At 31.2% G+C, this 23,057-nt stretch overlaps 2 protein-coding genes across 8 annotated transcripts in view; both read left to right on the top strand.

Annotated features, from left to right (window-relative positions):
- Nucleotides 1-23,057, top strand: part of LOC145311959 (transmembrane protein 39A) — a 67,970-nt gene that overhangs the window by 30,597 nt on the left and 14,316 nt on the right. For all 7 annotated transcript variants that reach the window (XR_013876858.1, XR_013876856.1, XR_013876857.1 and 4 more), the window contains exons 2-5: nucleotides 13,912-14,014; nucleotides 19,423-19,516; nucleotides 20,207-20,333; nucleotides 20,794-20,890. Coding sequence is in view for 1 of the 7 variants with exons in the window: in XM_080151032.1 (XP_080007158.1) it covers nucleotides 13,932-14,014; nucleotides 19,423-19,516; nucleotides 20,207-20,333; nucleotides 20,794-20,890 (401 nt within the window). In the remaining 6 variants the exon portion in view is untranslated. The remainder of the gene's footprint in view (nucleotides 1-13,911; nucleotides 14,015-19,422; nucleotides 19,517-20,206; nucleotides 20,334-20,793; nucleotides 20,891-23,057) is intronic.
- The window catches only part of LOC145311954 (uncharacterized), a 214,592-nt gene continuing 207,390 nt past the window's right edge, over nucleotides 15,856-23,057 (top strand). The window contains exon 1 of the mRNA XM_080151025.1: nucleotides 15,856-15,888. The gene's annotated coding sequence lies outside the window, so the exon portion shown is untranslated. The remainder of the gene's footprint in view (nucleotides 15,889-23,057) is intronic.

The following is a 23,057-nucleotide window of genomic DNA, read 5'->3' as shown; positions in this document are numbered from 1 at the left end:
AAGACGGCGCCCTTGTTGCAGAAGCATGAATAAAAATTAATATAGGAAACAGCGGATCTTAACATAGACAAGTAAATCAGAGCTGGATCTTTAAATCATTTCAATGGTGCGTCTAATCGAGGTGCGCCGAATTTCAGCCAATCACAGCGCGGCATTTCGTAAAATGCTGTGCTCTCATTGGTGGAAAGTTGGCTCACCTCTAAAATGATTTAAAGATCCAGCTCAGAATACTAGTCCCTGATCAGTTCAGCACTACAAGAGTTGATTATAAGGCGGGGGAAACATAAAGTTAAGTAAAAACAACATTTAGCTTATGTGATTATCCTCTAGGGAGAAATAATTTCTTGCAATAACCTTGCTCTATGGGCATTACATTTATGCTATTTTCACAACAAGTACAACAACCCTTTTTATTCATCCTTATAATAACAGGATTTGTGTCTGTCTGTCTGTACCGAAGGATCTCGCTAACAGCTGAACCGATATGGTTCTCATTTACAATGCAGTTTTTCATAGGTCCTGGGAAGGTTTATAACTATTTTTTGTTTATAAAGAATGAATCAAATATGCCAAAAAAACGATTTAGTTAAGTGTTTAAAATTTCAAATGTTTAATCCTTATTTACAAACTATATTAATTTCAGGTAAGGGTGACGTGCTAAAATTGTAGTATTCTGTAGGGGCGCAGCTGCTAATACAAAATATTGTACTTAGTATGTATAATGTTGAAAGGCGAAGTTATATTCTTCATATGCATTTCATACAGTCAAGTCCATATATTTTAATGAAACCCACTGCAAGCTCATGTTTAATATTTAAACAGCTAGGTATTCATACATTATTTTTAGTAACATTGTACTCTTAAACCATACCTATTATTGAGTTACCTATAAAAGACATAACGAGGTATCATGGAAAGAAAACGAAGTAGCGGGTTTCGTTGTATCTTTACAAAAGCTTTTGATAGGTTATTTTATTAAAGGTTAGGTAAATGATAATTGTTGCCCCGCAGGGGCTAGAAATAGGATAAAAAATACTGTAAAAATTCGACGAAACACTCTACTTCGTTTTCTTTCCATGACCCCTTTATTTTGCTTATTCATGGATTTAAAAAGTTATTATTTAGATTAAAATTGTACTAAATAGCATCTAACTTATCATAAGCAGTGATTTATTGACGAAAGTTTGTTTAAACTTTTGTAATTCCTAAGTCTCTTTTAAGATAACGATCTATTTAGAAAACTTGTTTCTCTAAGAAGGAGAACTCAATCAGTTAAGTGTTTTTTGAGATCTTCAGCTTCAGACAAAAATCCTTACTACTTAATATTATAGAATTATCCATTTTCACTATTTTTTTAACAAAGAAATATTGACAATATTGTTACGCTTCTTCTTCTAATATTCGAAATTGTCCTTGTCTTTTCTAAAATTTAAGTTAAAATTCTACATTTCAAAGTTAATATGAAAGATAATTGATATTATTATACAAAGATAGAATTTCAACCAAAATTTATTAAATCCTTTAACCAAATAAACAAGCATGACAACATCCAAAATTTCCCAGAAAAAAAACACATTTAAATAAATTATTACCTAGAGTTAGAAACAAAGTAACATTAGAATTTTTATTTTAACCTAAATAGCTTTTTTTATAAGGCTTAGGTTAACTCATTCTGTGTTTTTATCTTTAATTAAATATAATTTAGGTATTCTTAATTAAAGGACATTTTAACGTTGTAACATTTTGTACGTATATAGTGTCGATCTAAACTTATTCGACACATTTAAATTTGAAAATTATTTACAACTGACATTTTGAAAGACGCATGACTATATTATTACAAGTTGGTAAAATGTCTTCTTTCGCAATCAGGGGTGATACCGTAGTTAGAACTTCTTGACAAAGACTGTGCAATCAACCATTTATTAACATAAATCTTCTGATTTTTGTATAATATTACAGTTTTATTTATTTTACATATAAATCAACTAGTAGCTGTCGTGTTTAAACAAAGAACTTTTTATATTTATAAAATAACAGTAAATCACACATTCATATTGTATGCGAGCCAGAATTATGCTTTATTATGATGTAAAGTGAGAACAAAATTAGAGATATTTTGGTTAATTTGGTTAAACTTATTTACCATAATGTGAATAAATAAAATATATAGCTTTAATTTAGCTTATTTTATTTATCTATAATACAAAGTAGAACGATGTCTGTCTGTCTGTCTGTTTGTCTGTCTGTTTGTAGCGAAGGATCTCGCTAACCGCTGAACCGATCTGGTTCTCCTTTACAGGGTAGCTTCTCATAGGTCCCGGGAAGGTTTATAAATATTTTCTTGGAAGGTGGGACACCCCCAATCCCCCCCAAAAATTAAAAATATCCCCCCCCCCAAAAAAAAAAAAAATTTTAATTTTTTTTTTCAAATCTAAGATATGAAAAATTGGTTTGATTAAACCTCTTGGGGCAAAGCCCCTCGAGGCTAGGGGCGAAGCCGCTAGTACTAAACAAGACTCTATGTTAGGTAGATTAATATCTAAGGCAGAAACAATATTCCATTGATTCTATTGTCCCTTCTTTGTGAAAAATAAAAATAAAAGCCAACTATATCATGAAAAAATACTAACAGCATTAACACATTGGGACAAGGACAAATATGTAAATAATAAGTACGTACAACTATACAAAGATATAAATCCTTTCATTATAAGTAAAAATAGTAATTTTTCGCATCATCATATAGATAGATTTCCGCGCGGATATGAAAATGAGGATAATAGAATTAAAACCCCTCAGCGCTAACAAGGCTTGTTTTATCCTTTTTTTAGAAAAAATTTGATATTCGTGTAATATTGTCTGTAATATGATGCTATACATTTTTCAGTATGGATAAGAACCGTTTATAATCCACCCGATATTAATATGTTTGGAAGCCATACTTGAAAACAATTTTCTATTAAATGTCTAGAAGCATACGTACTGCATTTCTTCTACACCGTCGAACGGAAAGACTGCTGTACAAATTTTATATCAAGTTGCTGCGCCCCTAAAACTAGCGGTTGTGTGCTTATCATTGTTGGGCTTTGTATTAGAAGGATTAGGAAAGAGCAGTAAAGTAGCCTAAAACCATCCCAAGACTTAAATCTGAAAATAAAATAGCTACAGAAAAAAAATATAAAAAGATAGTTGTGGTATAACACAAATCATTATAAATGCTACGCGTCTATGGACGTGTATCGTACACTTGAAACAATTTGATAATATTTAGCGCAACTTTGAGGGTAGAACATATAATAGTCGTGCAAATAGACAAACAATATCCGTCTGTTATTATGTATTTTACAAGTGGCTGCACTCCTAGCATCTAGGGGCTTCTTTTCATAGAGGCTAGAAAAATAGCTTAAAACCATCACTGGATCTATGTGAGGCTTATTTAAAATAGAGAACTTAATTAGTTTAGTTATTGAGATCTTGAGTTTCAAACAAAAAAACCTTTCTACTTTATATCATAGGATACATAAAAAGTAAAAAGAAAACAATTAAGTGGTTAGTTGTTTTGCCTAAAGTCATATAGCATAAAACCTGCCCCGGGCCAATTTTATTATAATTGGATCTTTCAATTAAAAATATTCTTAATTTTATTCTTTTAAGTCCTAATGATGGATTAAAATAAATAAGTTTCAAATGAATAGATCAATTTTATCAAAACTGAATTTGTACATTTTGTATAAAAATTTTAAAATGCATATTTAATTTCTACTATCTCTACTATCCATGTAAATATTCAAGATCATACGGAAGCAATTAGGCAATTTAACTTTTTTAGTTTTTAGTACAACTTGCTGGCATTTAGGAATAGTCAAATGGTTGAATAAAATGGAAAGTGATTTGTTTTCTGAATCACTGTATAACATTTATATCAGTTATATTTTTCAAATCGTCAAGAAGAGTTTTTCCAGTATGGTTTGAAACCGATTGATATCCGTTGAATTAGAACCGATCATAAAATTAATACCAGTTTAGTTAGCCCGGGTATTCGGCCCCTCGGGTCTAACCAAACTGGTTTTAATCCTATAATTTTTAACTTTAATATCCGGGGAAAGCTGTCTTACGAATACGATGTGATAATTTATTAACTATTCTTAGAATAACGCTTAAAAACTGATTTTAGAAAATAACTTACATTTTCTTGTACCTACACAATTCCGTTACTTAAACCAAATTCACAATTTAATTCACAATACGTTGTAAAATAATAAAAAATAAACAAGTTTTTGAACTAATTTGATGGAAATAGATCTTTAGGGATGTGTTGGAAAAAAATATTTAAATTCAAATTAAATTCACTGACCATATCTTGCTTGGTTAATAAAGATATGTTTTTAACAAGGGAGGGAGGGGACATTGGGCTGTTTATTGAACCAGTCCCCAAAGTTTTATAATTACGCTTTCTTATTCGTTAGCATAATACCTTTTTGGGGACATATATTGAATTGATATTTTCATTGCTTTTATAAGATTTCGCAAACCGCTTAACCGATTTGGTTCTCCTTTGCAGCTTCTTATAATTATTATCTCCACCTTACAAATAAAAATGATACCCCCCAAAAATATCGTTTTTTCTTTTACAAACTTGAAATGGAAGGGGAGGTCGTATTTACCGCCCACCCCACCTTTAACATATTGGGAAGATTCTATAGCCTCAAGGAGAGAGAAGGGCAGCTAAATAGCTTAAAACCATTCCAAACAAAAATAACTATTATGACATTCCCAAAATGGAGAACGCTATCGGTTCTGTAGTTATTGAGATCTTAATGGAAAAGCAAACATAATATGATAGTTTGTTATTACTGTGCTATTTTTAATATCATATAAATAAATCAATGTAATATTAAGTATTTTGTAAGATGTAAATTATCCTTTGTTTTTGAATAAAATAGCACAAAGCACTAGGATATGGTATCAAGTTAGAAACATGCAATGTTAAATCAATGCACATTGGGGCAAATCAACCAAAAAGGGGATTTAATTATTTAGTACCCTTAAAATTCATCTCACAAAAATTTCATTTTATACTTTTTTGTATGTAATTTAACAACAAACAAATTTGCTTTTATGTTTTTTTCTGTCATTTGAAAGGAACATGGAGATAAAGGTCATTTTATGAAGGTAGATAGAAAATTACCAGATTAACCCCTCCCGAAAATAGCCCCCCCTTACCCTATCCATCTATCTATCCATATATCTATCCATCTGTCTATCCATCTATCTATCCATCTATCTATCCATCTATCTATCCATCTATCTATCCATCTATCTATCCATCTATCTATCCATCTATCTATCCATCTATCTATCCATCTATCTATCCATCTATCTATCCATCTATCTATCCATCTATCTATCCATATATCTATCCATCTATCTATCCATCTATCTATCCATCTATCTATCCATCTATCTATCCATCTATCTATCCATCTATCTATCCATCTATCTATCCATCTATCTATCCATCTATATATCCATCTATATATCCATCTATCTATCCATCTATCTATCCATCTATCTATCCATCTATCAATCCATCTATCTATCCATCTATCTATCCATCTATCTATCCATCTATCTATCCATCTCTCTATCCATCTATATATCGATCCATCTATCTATCCATCAACTATTCATCTCTTTATCCATCAACTATCAATTTATCAATCTATCCCTCTATCTATCCATCCATCTATCCATCTGTCTATCCATTTACTTATCCATCTATCTATCCATATATCTATTCATCTACTTATCCATCTATCTATCCATCTATCTATCCATCCATCAACTATCTTGAATTTCGTGTTTAAAATGTCTAATTAGGGGTTTTGGTTATCAGAGCAATATGAGAATTTTTTAGTAGCGCAGCTACCCTATCACTAGCTTTTTGGGCCCTTTAAAGTGTAACTAGGTTAATTGTAGTCCGATTTTAGTGTTCAAAGTGTCAAATTTGGGGTCATGGAATTCATTTCAGTAGGAGGGGAGGGGATGGTGTAAATGGGGGTGGATGGGGATCCTTATTTTAGCAAGCTACAAGTTTCACTTTATTTTTATGTTTAATAAATCCATTATAAATGTAGGCATGATTAACATAAATTTTTATTAACTAATATCTATATTTATAATGATATTATGATTCTTGTTTACTGTTTATATGTACACTAGCGGTTTCGCCCCTAGCCTCTAGGGGATTTGCCCCAAGATGTAATTAAACAAGGATGACAACATCCATGAAAGAAGCGAAGCTCTGAAATGGAAGGACAAACGAACTTTAACACTTGTGAAGTGTCAGAACTGAATATTAATGCATGTCTATACAAAATTGTAATTAAAACTGATTAAATACATGTTACTGTTTAAGGACATACTGACGTTTTTAGGACTTGATTCTAGAGAGAGATGCTTCGCTTATAACAATAGACGTTATTGAAATAGGAATCAGTATTCAAAAAATCATATGAATAGGATATTTTTAACATTCAAAACCATTATTTGTTGTCAAAAAAGTAAAAATCAGCTTGTTATAAATGGATGTACGGACTTTCTGGTAACGATTATAGAGTTGCTGTGCTTTCTAAGTCGTACCTAACTGTTGTAGAAATCAGCATGAAAAGTTTGAGATCGATAGGACAATTCTAGCCTGTTTAAGTTAAGTAAAAGAGCTAACTGTACCAGACGTACGGACGGACCGACCCTAATTATAGAAATATGAAAAAATTGAGGGGGATTTTTATTTTTGAAAAAGATCTTTAAACAACCACAGGACCAGTAGATATATTCCCTGAAGAGTAGAATTCAATCAGTTTAGTGGTTAGCGAGATCTTAAGTGATGGGCGGACAGACAAACAGACATCAAGCTACTTTGTATTATATATTAACACCTAGGGATCTAAGGAACAAAACAATAACTGATTAATATGTACATCCCCAATATTGATACATATTTAATTAACTATATTACAAAATTATTTGTCTGTAGATGACAATTAGTGGTTGAAAAGTTTTGACACTCATCTTAATGAACCAACCAATAAAAAATCAATTAAATTTCCTGAAGTTCTTATGCTAACGAATATAAAAACGTTATTATAAAACTTTGAAGTTTGGAGACTAGTGTAATTAACAGTCCCCTCCCTTTCTAAATAAAACTGCTGACTTTAAACATGAATACCCTGTAACTACATAATTTAAAAACAAAGCATTACCAATAGACAGACAGAAGACTACTTGCTAATTCCAATTTAGAATGAATATAAGAACCTCACGTTATTTGCATATTAACTAATTTTGAGGTAGGGGACATTGGGCTGTTTATAACACTAGTCCCAAAAGTTTTACAGTTGTGTGTTCAAACGTTTTAACTACTAACTTTAATCTACACAAGGGGTAATTTTGTGTATTATCATTGGGGATGTACAACAATTTATTGACCTTTGTCTTATCCCTTTAGATCCCTGATATTTGTAAGAATCTATAGAAACGATTATTTAGTTACATTAAAACATCAAACATAAAGAGGTTTAGATTTAGGTTTAGCCCCCCCCCCCTCTCCTCCCCATCATTTAGTGCAAAAGAACTTGAAAATATTTATTATTAACTTTAATTCTAAGTCTGAATAAATATTTCCCAATATGTCTATGTTTTTGTGTCTTTTATTTATTTGAATTATATCGTAAGTTTTGACTTTAAAAGCGCATTTAAACGCCTTTTCTTACAAGCTTTTCGTGCACCCACGTTCAGAAAACGGGCTAAAAACCCCTACGGGGGCGCGGGGGGGTAAATGAAACCAGTACTGGCGATAAAAATATGTCTTTGGGTAATCAAATATCGCTTTTTTAGCCGGCGACACCCGGCGAAAACATGTTTCCTCTTACTGTCTTCTCAAATGTTGATTAAAAAACAAACAAATAAAAACTAAAATCTTGACTTCAACTAGAATTATTTAGGACTAATTTCTTCAATTTGTGTTTTTTTCTTTTATACTGTCAAAATATATGTAATGCATGACTCATCAGAAGTTATTTTGTCTAATTACGTTAATTCTAAGAGATTTTATAATACTTTTAAAATTGTTGGTGAAACACAAAAAGTATGCCTTTTTCTGTAAGAAAATTTTTGCATTTCTTGACTTCCATGCATTAGAATGCTTACTTAAAAAGCGTATTTTTACGATTCCTTTGAAATCTGATGTACATTGGGTATGATAATACTCATAGAATGTTTAAAACTTGATTTGGGGGTGGTGAATTGTTGCCCCTTGTTGCCCTTATGTGCAATGTATATAGAATATACGTGGATATTATGACAGGGTAAAAATTGTTGTCAAAATAGGTGGCTAACGTAACGTTAGCCAGTAACGTGGAACGCATTTATTCGTCTGTTCGCTCACCCGGCAAAAGGTGAGGGAAAAGGGGTGGACGGGGGGGGGGGGCATTGTTATTATAGCCAGCCACGAGTTTTACTTTATTAAAGCACATAAAAATCTGGTGTAACATCCAAATAATAATACCTATATTGCAATTGTTAGGTATTTTTCTAAATTTTAAAAAGCCCATAATTAAATAATTTAAAAATATACTTTGAATTGATACAAAGTCTATAAATAATCTTGCATACGAATTGTCAAGGAGTAAGACAATGGAAACAAATATACGACGAACATCCCCTATATCGCTTGGTACCAAGAGTTTTTTAAAGCACGTTTTTATAACAGCAGATATCATCATTTTGAAATCCTTTGCAATCCCGACTTAATCCAAGATCTGTTCCGGATATGATTTTTTATATAATTTGCATATATGAAGTCTTAATATTCTTAATTTTGTGGTTTTTAACTCACATTAGTTATATTTCTAACCATTTGTACACAGTGAGAAAAACGTTTTATTATATAAGACTGTTGCTTACTTAAAAATTGGGAAAGACATAAAAGAGTTACAGCTCTAAAATTTGGCACAGCAGTTGCTTATGTGGAGAACAACATGGAACTGTGAAGAAACGGCGGCGGAACCGCAGCACCCGCCGAACTCTGCCGTTTCCCGCCGAATTCTTTTCGCCAAATTAGACAGTTCTCAATCATCTGAGATAAACCTTTTTTTTGCAGCATTAAAATTTCCTTTTTATTTTCAAACATGTCAATATAAAAAAAGTGTAAAATCGTAAATGTCAAGTGAAAAAATAAGGGAAATTTTTATGAAAAAAAAGTTTATCTCAGATGATTGAAAATTGTCTATTATGGCGAGAAAAGGCAAAAAAAAAATCGGCGAAAAACGGCGGCCCTCCCCCCCCCCCCCCCCCCCCTTTGTATAAAAATCTTCTCAACAAATAATGAAAACTAAAGACACATTTTTTGTTGTTGGACATATTGAGAATGTTTATTGAGGGAAATGTAAAAAAGTAATACACTATTCTTAAATTTATTCTTTAAATCTATTTTTTAATCACTCACCTAGCTCTTGCTGTTTCGTAAATTCTCCAAATTAAAATCAGTATCAAAATTCAGGTAGGGAGGGATGGGGACATTGGGCTGTTTATTACTAGTCAAAAAAGTCTCATAATAACGTTTTCTTATTTGTTGGCCTAACAACCTTTGAGAATTTTGATTGGTTGGGTCATATAATGAGTGTCCAAGCATTTCAACCCCTAATTGTTATCTAAAGAATGGGTAATTTTGTGTATTATTATTGGGGATGTACATAAATTTATCAACCATTGTCTTATCCCTTTAGATCCCTGATTAATATAATCAGTAATGGGAATTTAATGAACAAATGCCATTTCTTAGAAACATTATTTGCAAGTTATTTGTATGTCTATGATTATATAATTATGATATACTGTAAATTATAGAATATATTATTATTGAAAAAATAACTGCTTAAATACTAAAGGATTTTTATCTGTGTTTTTTTATTTAGAAAAAGTTACAAATATCTCTCCCTTCATAGTTCCTCTTAAAAAACGTATTTGTTTGTTTTAAAAATAGCATGGAAATAAGAATAACATTACTTAAAGGAAGCCTGCAAGAAATACCACGCTTTAACTGCTGAAAGACTGCCACAAGTAGACCAAATACCCCAAATTTGAAGCCTTCAGCTTCTATAACAAAAAAGTTCTAGGCATTTTAAAATGACATTTTATGTACAATGGAAATTTTGAAAGAATTGCAATGCTCATGTTGAAAACTTTAAAATTAATCTATGTGGCCTAGAAACAAAATTATAAGCTTATTTTTGTCATAAATTTAGGTTTCCAGTAACTAATTATATTTTTACAATAAAAATACTCATTTTTATAGTCAAAATCATTAAAAAAAAATTAAGTTTTACTTGCGTTGTACCGAATGTACTGTAGCCAATCAGAAGGCTGAATCAGCTTAACAACCAATCACAGATAAGCTTGTATTAGTTTACCCCTTTGTTTCCGCTATGATTTTCGTTTAAAAATGCAATTTAAATCGAATTTTTTTCATAGATTTTGACTATGAAATGTGGTGTTTTTATTGTAAAAATGTAATCAGTTACAGGCAATCTAAGTTTCTGACAAAGATAAGGTTATAATTTTATGTTTAGGCAACGTAATTTAATATTGTTTTTTCTTTTATGAGCATTGGAAATCTTTCAAAAATTCCATTGTACATAAAATGCTATTTTGAAATGCCTAGAACTTTTTTGTTATTGAAGCTGAAGGATTATGATTTGGGGTATTGGGTCTTCTTGTGGCAGTCTTTTATCAGTTAAAGCGTGTTATTTCTTGCAGGCGTCCTTTAAGGTTTTAGTACTAATCATTTGGTTGAAAATTTAGAGGAAATTATTTTATTATTTGTTTATCTAATCAAAAAAGGGCGCTGGGTTTTTGCCTATTAAACCCATACGGAAAATAAGCAAAAATGCCGGTGCCCTTTAAATGGAATGAATTGGAATGGGGTGAATTGTGAAATCTTTATTTTAGCAAGCTATAAGTTTCACTCTATTAGATTACATCAAAATCTGGTTTAAGATCCAGTAATAATAAATCCATTGCCATTTATTATTTGTCAGTATTAAATGAATTAATCTCTGTTCCTTTTGCCAAAATCTGCAAAACAAAATAATCTATTTTTAATATAACATTACTCTGAAAATAATTTATTTGATAGTTAATACATAATTTTTACGTAATAAGTATGTTTTGCACATACTTAGCTACAGAAGCTATAATTTTATGCTTGAATTAATCATAATAATTTATCTTTAATTGGGCCTAAAGTGTTCTGTTAGCAACAATATTACAGTATTTTATTTAGCTAACTAATTCAGCTTTTCTATTGTTATAATACATGCAATTTGCTTAAACGTACTTTGTTTTCAAGATTGTCTTAAATGACTACTTATCAGGTTATCAAAGTTAAAGATATTCATTAGAATTCAATAGTAAGGTTTTATTTGATATGGTTCAGGACTAGCTATTCTAACAATCAATTCTACAAAAAATTATGAAACCTTTGGATGTTATTTGGGGGTATATCTTGTTTTTTTTCTTCATGCAACTGAAGAGGGTCGGTAAGAAGGGGAGGAAAAGGGGAAGGGTGTTGTGGGGAAATTTTCCTTAAGAATTGTTTGTCAGAATATCATTTCCTTTTCGCGGAATAGGGTTAGACTGCATAGTTGTGAATTGTTGAAAGTGCAGCTTTTCTATAATTAGAGTCTGTACGCTCCTACGTAACGGTTAGCTCTTTTTGTTAATTTAGGCACGTAAGAATTGTCCTATTGATTTTGATCTTTTGGTGTTTAAATCGTAGTAACTCTATAATCGTTACCAGAAATTCTTGGATTACGCATTTAAGCCATAGAGTTATCTGACTTATTCATATGAGTAGGTATAGTACAAATATTTTGAAACTACAATAGCCAGGGATCTTAAGGAATAAGACAATTGCCGTTAAATTTATGTACATCCCCAATGATGATCGACAAAATTACCCCTTCTATAGATTACAATCAGTGGTTGAAACGTTTGCACACTCAAATTAATGAACTTACCAATCAAAATTCAATAAAAATCTCTGAAGTTTATAAGAGAAAACATTATTTAAAAAACGATATTATAAAATTTTGGAGACTAGTTAAATGAAAAAGGCAATTGTCCCCTTTTTCCCTGATAATATCATAACCCTAAATTAAAATATATTAAAATATTTTAAAGAAGAGGAAAATGAAGGGAGTATTATGATATTAAATTATGAATAATGTAAATGTGTTATTATGTTATGTAACTCTATTAGTATAATTTCATTAAGTAATGTCTGTAAATTATATGGTTTAAGGAATTCACTTAAATATTTTAAACAATATTAGATTGTCTTCCACATCCTTTATAAAAAAATAGTAATATTTTTTTGTCTGTAGCTTAAGATTTTAATAACTACTAAACCGATTGAGTTCTCAATTTTATTTTAAATACCCATCAACATTTTCCAAGTTAAAATAATATGTTAATGATTTATTATAGAATAGTTCCAAAAAACTTTAATTGCTAAATTTATGTTTGTTAAGCCCTAATTGTTTATTTCTCATTGTTTTCTTGGATGTCGGATTATTTCATTTTAAGGCCAGAATCATAATATCAGAAACCTTCTTATCCCCATCAAAAGAATTACAAATTTTTTTTTGTACATAGGGATATATGTAGAAAATTACATTTTAAAAAGTAATTTTCCCTATCCCTTTAGATATTATTCATTATCGAGGAGCTATGCTATAAGTTATTTAAAATAGTTGTTGCCTATTGTTTTTCACTAGTATGTATTATCAAAGAATATAATAAAAGATTTGTAATAGGGTTGATACTTTTATATTTTTGTAAAAACAATATGTTAGTAATACTATAAAAGTATTTCCGGGAATAGTCCCTTTCGTAACATCGCCCCATAAGGGGCGATTCATCGTATTTTTAAAATGGCTTTTTATAGGTTATTTTAGGTTAGGTTAGGTTACATTGGGTTATGTGATTGCCCCACGGGGTTAGGTAATTGGCCCCGCAGGGTTAGAGCCCCCCGCAGGGGCTAGAAATAGGAGAAAAGCTACTGTGAAAAATACGAAGAATCGCCCCACAAGGTGCGATGTTACGAAAGGGACTATACCCGTATTTCCTATCTTAAGACGGCATTCTTTGAAGTACTTGATGATACTTAAATATCTACACATCTTTTTATGATTTAAATCCGTATAGCCTTCAAGAACCTTCTATTAAAACTACTTAACTTTATTCTATGACCATTTTTCAAGCATATGTTTTAAATCCTTATGGTTTACAACAGTTATTTTTTGCATACAGACATTATCATTAATTAAAAGCGAACCTTTTTTTGTTTGTAACTGTCTGTTTTTTAGTAAATATATTTCATGGCCTACAAAAGTTAATATTCTGATGGTCAAATTTCTGTATTTGGCCTTTGCTTTCACTGGTTATAGCATCATTATTTATAGATTTAAATCCTTGTTATTATACTACTACTATTTTAATAACAAGGATAAAAAATATTTATAAATACGAAGCTCTTAAAAGTTAGGACAAATGAAAATTAATTCTAGTAGGTGTGAGATGTTAATGTAAATATCTAATCAAAATTGTATGTAAATATTTGTCATAAATGCTTAAATTCAGGATAATGTTTAAGAACATACTTTTATATTTTTAGCACTTTATTATTATTACAGAGTTGCTACACCTTTTAAATCGTCTTACCAAGTTCGAAGTCGATGCAAAGTTTAAAATCTATAGGTAAACTCTTACGTATTTTTGGAACGAACCTTGTTACAGAAAAGATTCGCCTTAATATAGACCCACTTATGAATTTTATTTTATTTTCAGGTTGTTAAATACCGGACATTATGGCTGGTGGAAAGAGAGGAATATCTCGAACAAATAGGACATCGCCTCCTCCCATATTTCAAATTAAAAATGCCTCTCAAAGGTTAGTTTCTTGTATAAATGTATAAGTATAATCTAGAATGACCCAGACAACTACCAGGTTCCAGTGGTGGGGACCTTTTTCGTCGGCTAGCATATTGCTTTCTCTTCTTTTTTAGCGAGATCCCTCATTATACACAGACACACACACAGATCCTTTAACTTTATTAATCTTCTGTACTTTTAATAGCACACATTTTTTATCATTCAATGTCCATACGTGAGATTTTCTTGACTTTTGTTTGAGATTTCTCTATTAAATAAACTTGTCTATCGGTTCTTTTTGGCTTTAGCAATATATTTATAAAGTAAACATCGCTACTTATGGATGTTGCCATTTTTGTTATCATCTATATTTTTTTTCATAAGTACTTTCAAAGGAATAGGAAATTGATAAATGAAAAGTGTTAGAACTCTTATAACTTATCATGAAACCAAGGATGGTAATATCCATGGAAGCGAAGCATAACAAATCATTCTATATTCTAATATATAAAGTAATAAGCTTTTTTTCTCTGTAACGAAGGATCTCACTTACCGCTGAGCCGATTTAGTTCTCCTTTTCAAGGAATCTTCAAATATGTCCCATGATGGTTTTAGTCTATTTTATTTTCGGATTTATGTCTTGGGTTGGTTTTAGGCCATTTTTGCCATTGCCTAGCTCTTAAAATACAGAGCCCCTAGATGCTAGGGGCGCAACCGCTAGTGGAAGTTCAGGAAATTAGCTGATACTACTTGAGACATATACAAAGCTTCCCTGTAAAGAGCTTTAGTTTCAGTCAAAGAAAAACCTTGCTGCAAAAAAAGGTAACAGATGTACAGAAGGACGTACATACCTGAAATAGGGAGAAACTTCCTTTTTTAATAATATTTCTCCAATAATGGAATATGTTTCTCTTCAAATTACTTTTTTTTTCTCTTACATAAATGCATCTAACATTAAAAGCTTGATGTTAGTACATTTTTTAGATTTTAGAAGTTGCTGGTTCGAATCCTAAACGAAACTTGTCTGTTAAGATCTCGCATTACACTATGTTTTATGCTATTATTCCCGTCATCTCTCTTTGAAAAGAGTCGCTCCCGTTAAAAGGAAAATGGATTTTATTTTATCTTATAAAATAGTAAAAATCTTGGACTTAGTCTGAAACCCATTTTATTAGGAAGAAAAAACTAAATTACTCCAAATTTACAACAAAAACAAGTTGTACTGAACTCTGTAAAAAGTGTAGCCATTTCTTGAAACCATATCTATTTGATGAAGTCGTAATCCTTATATAAAAGTAACAGGATGCCTTTCTGTGTGTATGTACCGAATGATCTCTAACCGCTGAACCAATATGGTTTTCCTTAACAATGTTTTTCCTCATAGGTCCTGGGAAGCTTCATAATTATTTTTTGGGGGGATGGTATCACCACCCTCCGATGAAAAATCGTCCATAAAAAAGCTTCCCTCCCCCCCCCCAAAAAAAAAAAAAATATCATTTTTCTTTTTATGTCTATTTTTTTACAAAATATTTTACCATGTGCTGGTAGCATGTTCCAATTTGATGACACCATCAATATCAAGATACAATCAAGCAGTGGGGAGGGGTACACAGCTCCCAGGGGACATATTCATGGTGTATATTCACACCCGCATGGTATTTCATAGTCCCATATAAAGTATAACAGGATGTATCTGTCTGTACATTAGGATCTCGCTAACTGCTGGAAGGTTATGGTTTTATTTTACAGTGAGTAAGATAACTATTTACCCACCGCTCCTAAATTTTCTTAAGGGACTGTGGGGGTCATTGTTTTAGCCGGCCAGTAAAGTTGTCCGTATTACTATAATTAAAACGAGCAAGCTAATATTGCTTGATTCACTTCTACAAGAGATCCTATTGATAATGAGTATGTTTTACTTGAAATATATTTCGGAATGATAAAGTAAACTTTTTCCCTTTAAATTGGGTTGAGAAAGATTTCCTACTAAATAGTTTTTTTTTATAACCATAAAATTTTCTAATTTAAATATTCTTTGGTTCTACTCTTACTAGGGGCTCCTTTAACTGAAGGCCAAAATTGTTTCAACCTTCCCATGACCTTAATTGTAAAAGAGAACCATATCGGTTCAGTGGTTTGTGAGATCCTTCGGTTCAGACAGACACTTTTACTTGTATATAAGTATAATTTTTTTTTTCCTTAAATTATATTACCAAAATGTTCTTTTTAAAAGCGAAGCTTTTATATAATTAGGGTCGGTCCATCCGTACGTCACAGACAGTTAGCTCTTTTCGTTAATTTAAACAGGTTAGAGTTGTCTTATCGATTCCAAACTTTGCATGATGATCCCTGTAGTAGTTAGGTACAATTTAGAAAGCGTAGCAACTCTATAATTGTTACTAGAATGTCCGTACGTCCATTTTTAACATGTTGATTTTTAACATTTTTAACAAATAATTTTTATGTGATAAACTTATCCGATTGTTCTGATTTTTGGAATACTGATTCCTATAACAACAAAATACAATATTATAAGCGAAGCGTCTCTATATTCAAGTCCTAAAAATGTAAGCATGACCTTAAACAATTTACTATATTTAATCAGTTTTTCAACAAATTTACTTACAATCTTAAACTTTTACTACTTTATATTGTGATTATTCAGTTCTGACACTCTACAAGTGTTAATGTCCGTTTGTCCTACCGTTTCAGAGCTTCGCTTATATGGATGTTGTCATCCTTGTCTGTATTGTAACCCACTCAATTTTAAAGATATTGGTTACACAATTCAATACTGGTGTCCCATCCCTTTTAGATTAAAAATTAGTTTGATAGAACAGCCAGACTTAAGATTAATTTGTGATTGCAAGAGAGAGGGAGGTGACAATGGGCTGTTTATTACATTAGTCACCAAAGTTTTAAAATAATGTATTCTTATTTGTTGGCTTAAACACTTTAGGGACTTTAGTAAATTTTGATTGGTTGATTTATTAAGTTGATTGTTCAAACGTTTCAACCACTAATTTTGATTACAGAAGGTGTATTTTTGTGTATTATTATTGGGGATGTACATCAATTTATCGGTCATTGTCTTATCCCTTTATTTGGGATTGCCCTGCTGAAATAAAGAAAATAACTACAAAGTTGCTTCAGTATTAAGATAATTGGCGTTATTTACTATCAAACCTAAATATGGTTCAATACCATTTTGACATATCATGAATTAAGCGGTAATATTAACTTTAGCACAAATGAGGACACTCCTTCAATATCCTTTACTTGCGTTGTGTTAGAAATAATATTGAAAGAAAACAAGTTCATTTTATTTTTTTCTTCTCCAACTTGTATTTATTTTAGCAATAACTATAATTTTATTTTATTTACAATCATGTTATTAAGAAGTATACTACCTATGTATTATACTATAATATAAAATAGTAAGAGATTTTTGTTTGATGCTTAACATCATGCTTAACTACTGAACCGATTTGGTTAGGTATCTATTTTGGCAAAGCTTCAGATAAATTCTTTAATGTTTTATGCCATTTTATTTTAAAATTTAAGTCTTAAGGTAACTTAAGGCTATTTTATTTTCAGATTAAGCTAGCTATTTTCTCTGCCACTTAGAATACGGAGCCCCAATAAAACAAGTATGGCATCGTATTACAGACAATTTTTCCCAAATATTAAAATGATAATAAAAAAAATCAGCATGTGACGTCATAAAAAAGGGGGATTATCCATTTATTTTTTATGGATTTTCTTTCCCACTCCGCCTCTTCTAATCCCTCATTTTTATGACGTCAGATTTTTTTGGGGGGACTTTCTTCGTCTTCGCTATCAAAACTGGTTTTAATCTTACTATTTTTTCTTTTGATATCCGCGCAAGGATGTCTATAATAAGATAATACACGCCAGGCTACAATTAAATCAAGACAAAAGTAAGTGACGAGCTCTCGGACCTATGTATGGTGAAATTAGATATAAGACCATGATAATTCCAGGTAAAACCAAAATATTTTAGCGGGGTCTTTTTTGAGAAAATTAGATTTAAAAATTTCAAGTTCAATTTTCATCCTCTAGGAGTTACTGAATAGTCATGACAAGAAAAACAAATATTGTTTATTTAAAATTTTGAACAAATTTGCTTTTTCAAGTTCTTCATAAAACCACTCCTGAAGGGAGTTAATTAAATGCCTTTTTTATGAGTTCCTTTGCTAAGGTCACGGAAATTCAACCTTAAATAAATCATATATAGAGAGGTTTTATGAAAGACTTCATAAAAGCAAAGTTGTTCAAAATTTAAAATAAATAATCTTTGCTTTTCTTGTCATGATTATGCGGTAACTCCTAGGGGATGAAAATTGAACTTGAAATTTTCAAATCTAATTTTCTCAAATAGACCCCGCTGAAATATTTTAGTTTTACCTGGAATCATCATGGTTTTATGTCTAATTTCACCGTACATAGATCCCAGAGCTCGGCACTTGCTTTTTTCTTGATTCAATTGTAGCCTGGCGTGAATAAGTAACCGTGTTACTGAGAGACAGTCTCTAAAAAATATAAATGAAATGGATGAAAGTTAACTTTTGTCTGTACCAATAAGTTAGGTCGTTTAACAATATGATAGCAATCATATTTCTCATAAAAATTAAAGTGGATGTAGATTGTAGACAAAGCAAGGTCGAGTAGGTTATTACCGAGTTTTTAACTCATCCGGGCGGGGTTCGATTTGAAGTGACCATTCAGAAAAGCCAAGGGAATCATTCGCTTGTAATGAGATGAAATACTCTAACGTCCGTCCACTATAGTATATTAAGTAAAGTTAAGTAATGTCTAACAGACAACCAACTCTTAGATTGCATGATTATTGCCAGAAGGCCTTACCCGTGCACTGTAATGAGTTGGACCTGTTTATGGGCCTAAGCATTTTACTTACTCTTGCTATTGGTGTCACGTGCTAGATAAAGTATAGGTAGGTACTACATATTTAAAATGACAATGTTTGATTTTTCCCTACCGTATTTGACACATAATTGTTATATATTAAGTCTGTTTCTTTTAATATTTAGCCACGAAACTCTAACCAGTGTTTATAACTCAGTAATGAATGTAGAATATATTTGGATATTAAGACAGGGGGAAATTGCCATCAGTCAAGGTTGCTAACATGGTCATAATTTATTGGTTATGTAATTCGTCCATTATGAGGGGATGGGATGAAGATGGTGGATGGAGAAGATCGTTATTTTAGCCTGCGTACATGGAAATATGGTGCAACATCTAAGTAATGATATATCGATGCTAAAATTATTGTTTATATTTCAGTGCTCCCCTAAAAGTTGGAGTGAACGAGGAAGTGATATCATCCCAGCCTGTTCCTCTACCCCACATACCTCATGATTCTATTCATTGTTTTTATTTCAGTGCTCCCCTAAAAGTTGGAGTGAATGAGGAAGTGATATCATCCCAGCCTGTTCCTCTACCCCACATACCACATGATTCACAAATTATTTTTGAGGTAAGATTAATCTACATACTTTACTACAGGGAGGGGGGGGGGGACATATTGGACTTTTTATTACGCTAGTACCCAATAACAATAACGTTTTCTTATTCGTTGTCTTAAAACGGGGACTTACTAGCTTTTATAAGTATATTTTTTAGTAGTGAAACCACTTTATAATTCACTTTGTGTGTCAGTCAGTCCATAAACGCTTTGGGGGAAATATGATTTTCTTGGCTGCTATTGAAGATAGACAACTGAGGATTCCTATGACAAATTGGCAGTTTTGTTCGTCAAAATATCGGTCATGCTTCGAAAGACACAAAACTCCATCTCTTAAAGGTTTCATGATTTTCTTTTGTTTTATTTGTATATTATCTTCTTTACCGTTTGTCCATGATAAATTTGGCGCTTCGCTAATTATGAATATTGTCATCCTTGTTTTTTTACTTAAGTGGGTATCACATTACATCTATTTCTGCAAACCAAAAAGTACCCTTTGAAGCTCTTTGTTTGGAAAAAAATAAATATTTACCTATCTATTTAAGTTTAGTTTTCAAAATATATCGAGTTAAAACATAATTTAAAGTAACTATCAGACGAAGGTAAATGTAAGTCTTACTGCAGAATGTAGTTTAATTCTTTTTCGATGTCATTTAAGTGCTTTTATCCAATATATTTCACTGCAATGTCTATTTTTTTCAGGTCTTAATATTCGTTTATACAGTCGTTGCTATGGGGTTACAATACATAAATCTCTACAGGAGTGTCTGGTGGCTACAACATAGCTATAATCATACAGCTGTTAGTTTCTATCTTATAGATACTACAGGTATAGATAGTCTTACATATATAAATAGATTAATGGTCACGTAGATAGAAAGAAAAATTGACAAATAGATAAATAACCAGATAGTACCCGATTAACCGAAACTTAAAACGATAGACTAACAGACAGACAATAAACAAGCGGCAGAAAAAATGTTTTAAATAACTGTTATAATAGATTAGTTATCGCATTGTATTATTGACAAGTTTCCGCGGATATTAAAATGAAAAGATATTAGACTAAAACCAGTTTTGTAAGCCCCAAGTGACTAAAGACCCGGGTTAACAATACTGTTTTTAATTTTATGATTTTTATTTTATTAATCGCGAAAATTGTCCGTAATACTATGCGATACATTATTTTTCAGTATGGCCAAGAACCGGGTCTTATGCAGCAGATTGTAATCGATATCGAAGCCATACTTAAAAAAATTAAATTTGGTTTAATTTAAAATATATTTTAGTGATCTGTTTCTCTGTGTTGTTGTTGGGTCGAAGATTAATTTGGCTGGGTTTCAAGTTTCTTTTTACAAATGTTTTCTCTATTTCTCCATCTAGCAGGTTACCAACAGTTTTCAATTTCATCATTGTTAATAAAATAATACTATAACTTAAAATATTCAAATGTACGTTTTTTCAACGGGTCATTAAAAAAACATTATCCTTTTATGTAAAGTAGTAAGGTTTAGTCTGTAGCTCAAGTTCTCGATAACTGCATTAATGTTGGAGTTCTCCATTTTATTGAAGCTTCTTAAAGGTACCTGGTAGGTTTTTGGCTGAATTTTTATGTCGAAGTTCGATTTTAGGTCATTTTCTTACTCTCCTTCCCCTTTCGAATACAGTGCTCCTAGATGCTATAAGAAAAGTCGTTGTCTTAGATAAGTTTTACTTTGGAAAGGTACCACGCTTACAGCAACCATTCTAGGAGTAAAATATTTTTTTTCTGTCTTTCCTTACATTACAGTTTACCTGAAGAAAAAAATAATAGATCCCTAAAGTAGATCATTGATTTGATGCTAGAATCTTAAATTCAGTTAAAACGTATTTTGAACTTTTTTTATGTTACGTAAGCATTTAAAATTACCTATTTTGTAATTCTATATTAAACTGGAATCAGGTTAATTATGAAGTTTTAAATAATATTATTTCTAGACTTAAAAGATGACGTTTATTTTTCCTGTCCTAAAAAAATACATTAACACACCGGTATAATTCATAATTCCTTCCGACCTAACATGAGCCTAACCCCATCCCCTTCCCTACCCCTTAACCCTTTCTACATAATTTAATTTGAAAAAATAATTTTGGGGAAGGCAAGAGGGAAGGGAGTAGTTTTCTCTCGACCCCTAACTAAAAGTTTAGAGCATGTTTCATTTCAATGAAATGGGCAGGAAAGGAAGGAAACACCGTTTTTTTCAAGTGTCCATCCTAGCCTTTAAAACTTAAATAGGTGTATTTTTGTCATGAAAACTGTGAATTTGACAGCCTCATTGAATTTCATGGGTGCGAAAATGACAATTAAACAGCGCGGTGCGGTGTAATTTTAATAGTGGATCAAAAAATATTTCCAAATATACAGCAAAAACAGAAATTGAAAAAAAAAACACCGCGAATGTACTTTTGCTAAAGGTAGAAGTGGCAGCACCACTAGCCTTGTTTTAATGACAACTATGAGCTGGTGAAATTATAGATCGATCGAAAACACTTTTATTGTGCATTGCACATAATTTTTTCAGTGATTGAGGGGAACAATTCCTGTTTGATTAATTTTATATCCTTCTTACCCCATTTACCAGATTTCAACTCGAATTTTTTAGGATAATCCAAGAAATTAAGATATCTAGGTAAATTGCATGAAAAAAAGTGGGTTACTTTAATACCTAGTCTATTACAATTTAAAGAAAAGTTAGCAAAACTGTAATTTTTATTTTAAAAGTAAATGATTAAAGGCAGACTTAATGCAACTCATTTCAACTTTAAATTGTTTACATTTATATTTTCTGTTTAATTGTGTCAATGCGAGATTGTTTTGAAGTCTTGGATTACTTTTCTGTACATTTTTACGTGGTTTAAAAAGGATGTATTATTTGTAAGGTCAGAAAGGACTCTTAAACGGCGATTTCCAAAATGTCTACATGTACATAAAGATATATAAGTTTTCCGGAATTTTAATGTTAGGGGGAGATTTGAAATCTGCATCAAATTTTAAGGATTTTTTATAAAATTCGTTTTTTGTATAATTGTTTACCTATCTAAAAGCGAAAATGCATTTTAAGTTAATTAATTTTGACCAATAGGATAGGTGGATTTTAAACTACCTGCGCTCTAATTGGTTGAATGATGTATGCCATCCAATCAAAGCGCAGATTTTTTAAATCCACCAATCACAGATGCCAAAATTAATTAACTTAAATTGCATTTCCGCTTTTAGATAAAGAATTATAGAAAAAACGAATTTTATAAAAAAAATCCTCAAAATTTGATGCAAATTTCAAATCTCCCCCTAACTTTAAAATTCCGGAAAACTTATATATCTTAATGTACATATATGTAAGGTTTTTTATCTGAAGCTTAAGATTTAAATAACTAATGAAACGATTAAGTTTTCCTTTTTAGGAAAACTTCACATAAGTTGCCGTCTGATCTTAGACTAAATTTTTTTATTTTACGCCTTGGGATGGTTTTAGGCTATTTTTTACCCCCTTTTACCCCTATGAATAAATATAAC

The sequence above is a fragment of the Acartia tonsa genome, chromosome 2 (assembly GCF_053477335.1).
Source record: "Acartia tonsa isolate MP-2025a chromosome 2, ASM5347733v1, whole genome shotgun sequence".
Taxonomy (NCBI): domain Eukaryota; kingdom Metazoa; phylum Arthropoda; class Copepoda; order Calanoida; family Acartiidae; genus Acartia; species Acartia tonsa.
Note: the sequence above shows the minus strand (reverse complement) of the source record. Positions and strands in the feature narration are given on the sequence as shown.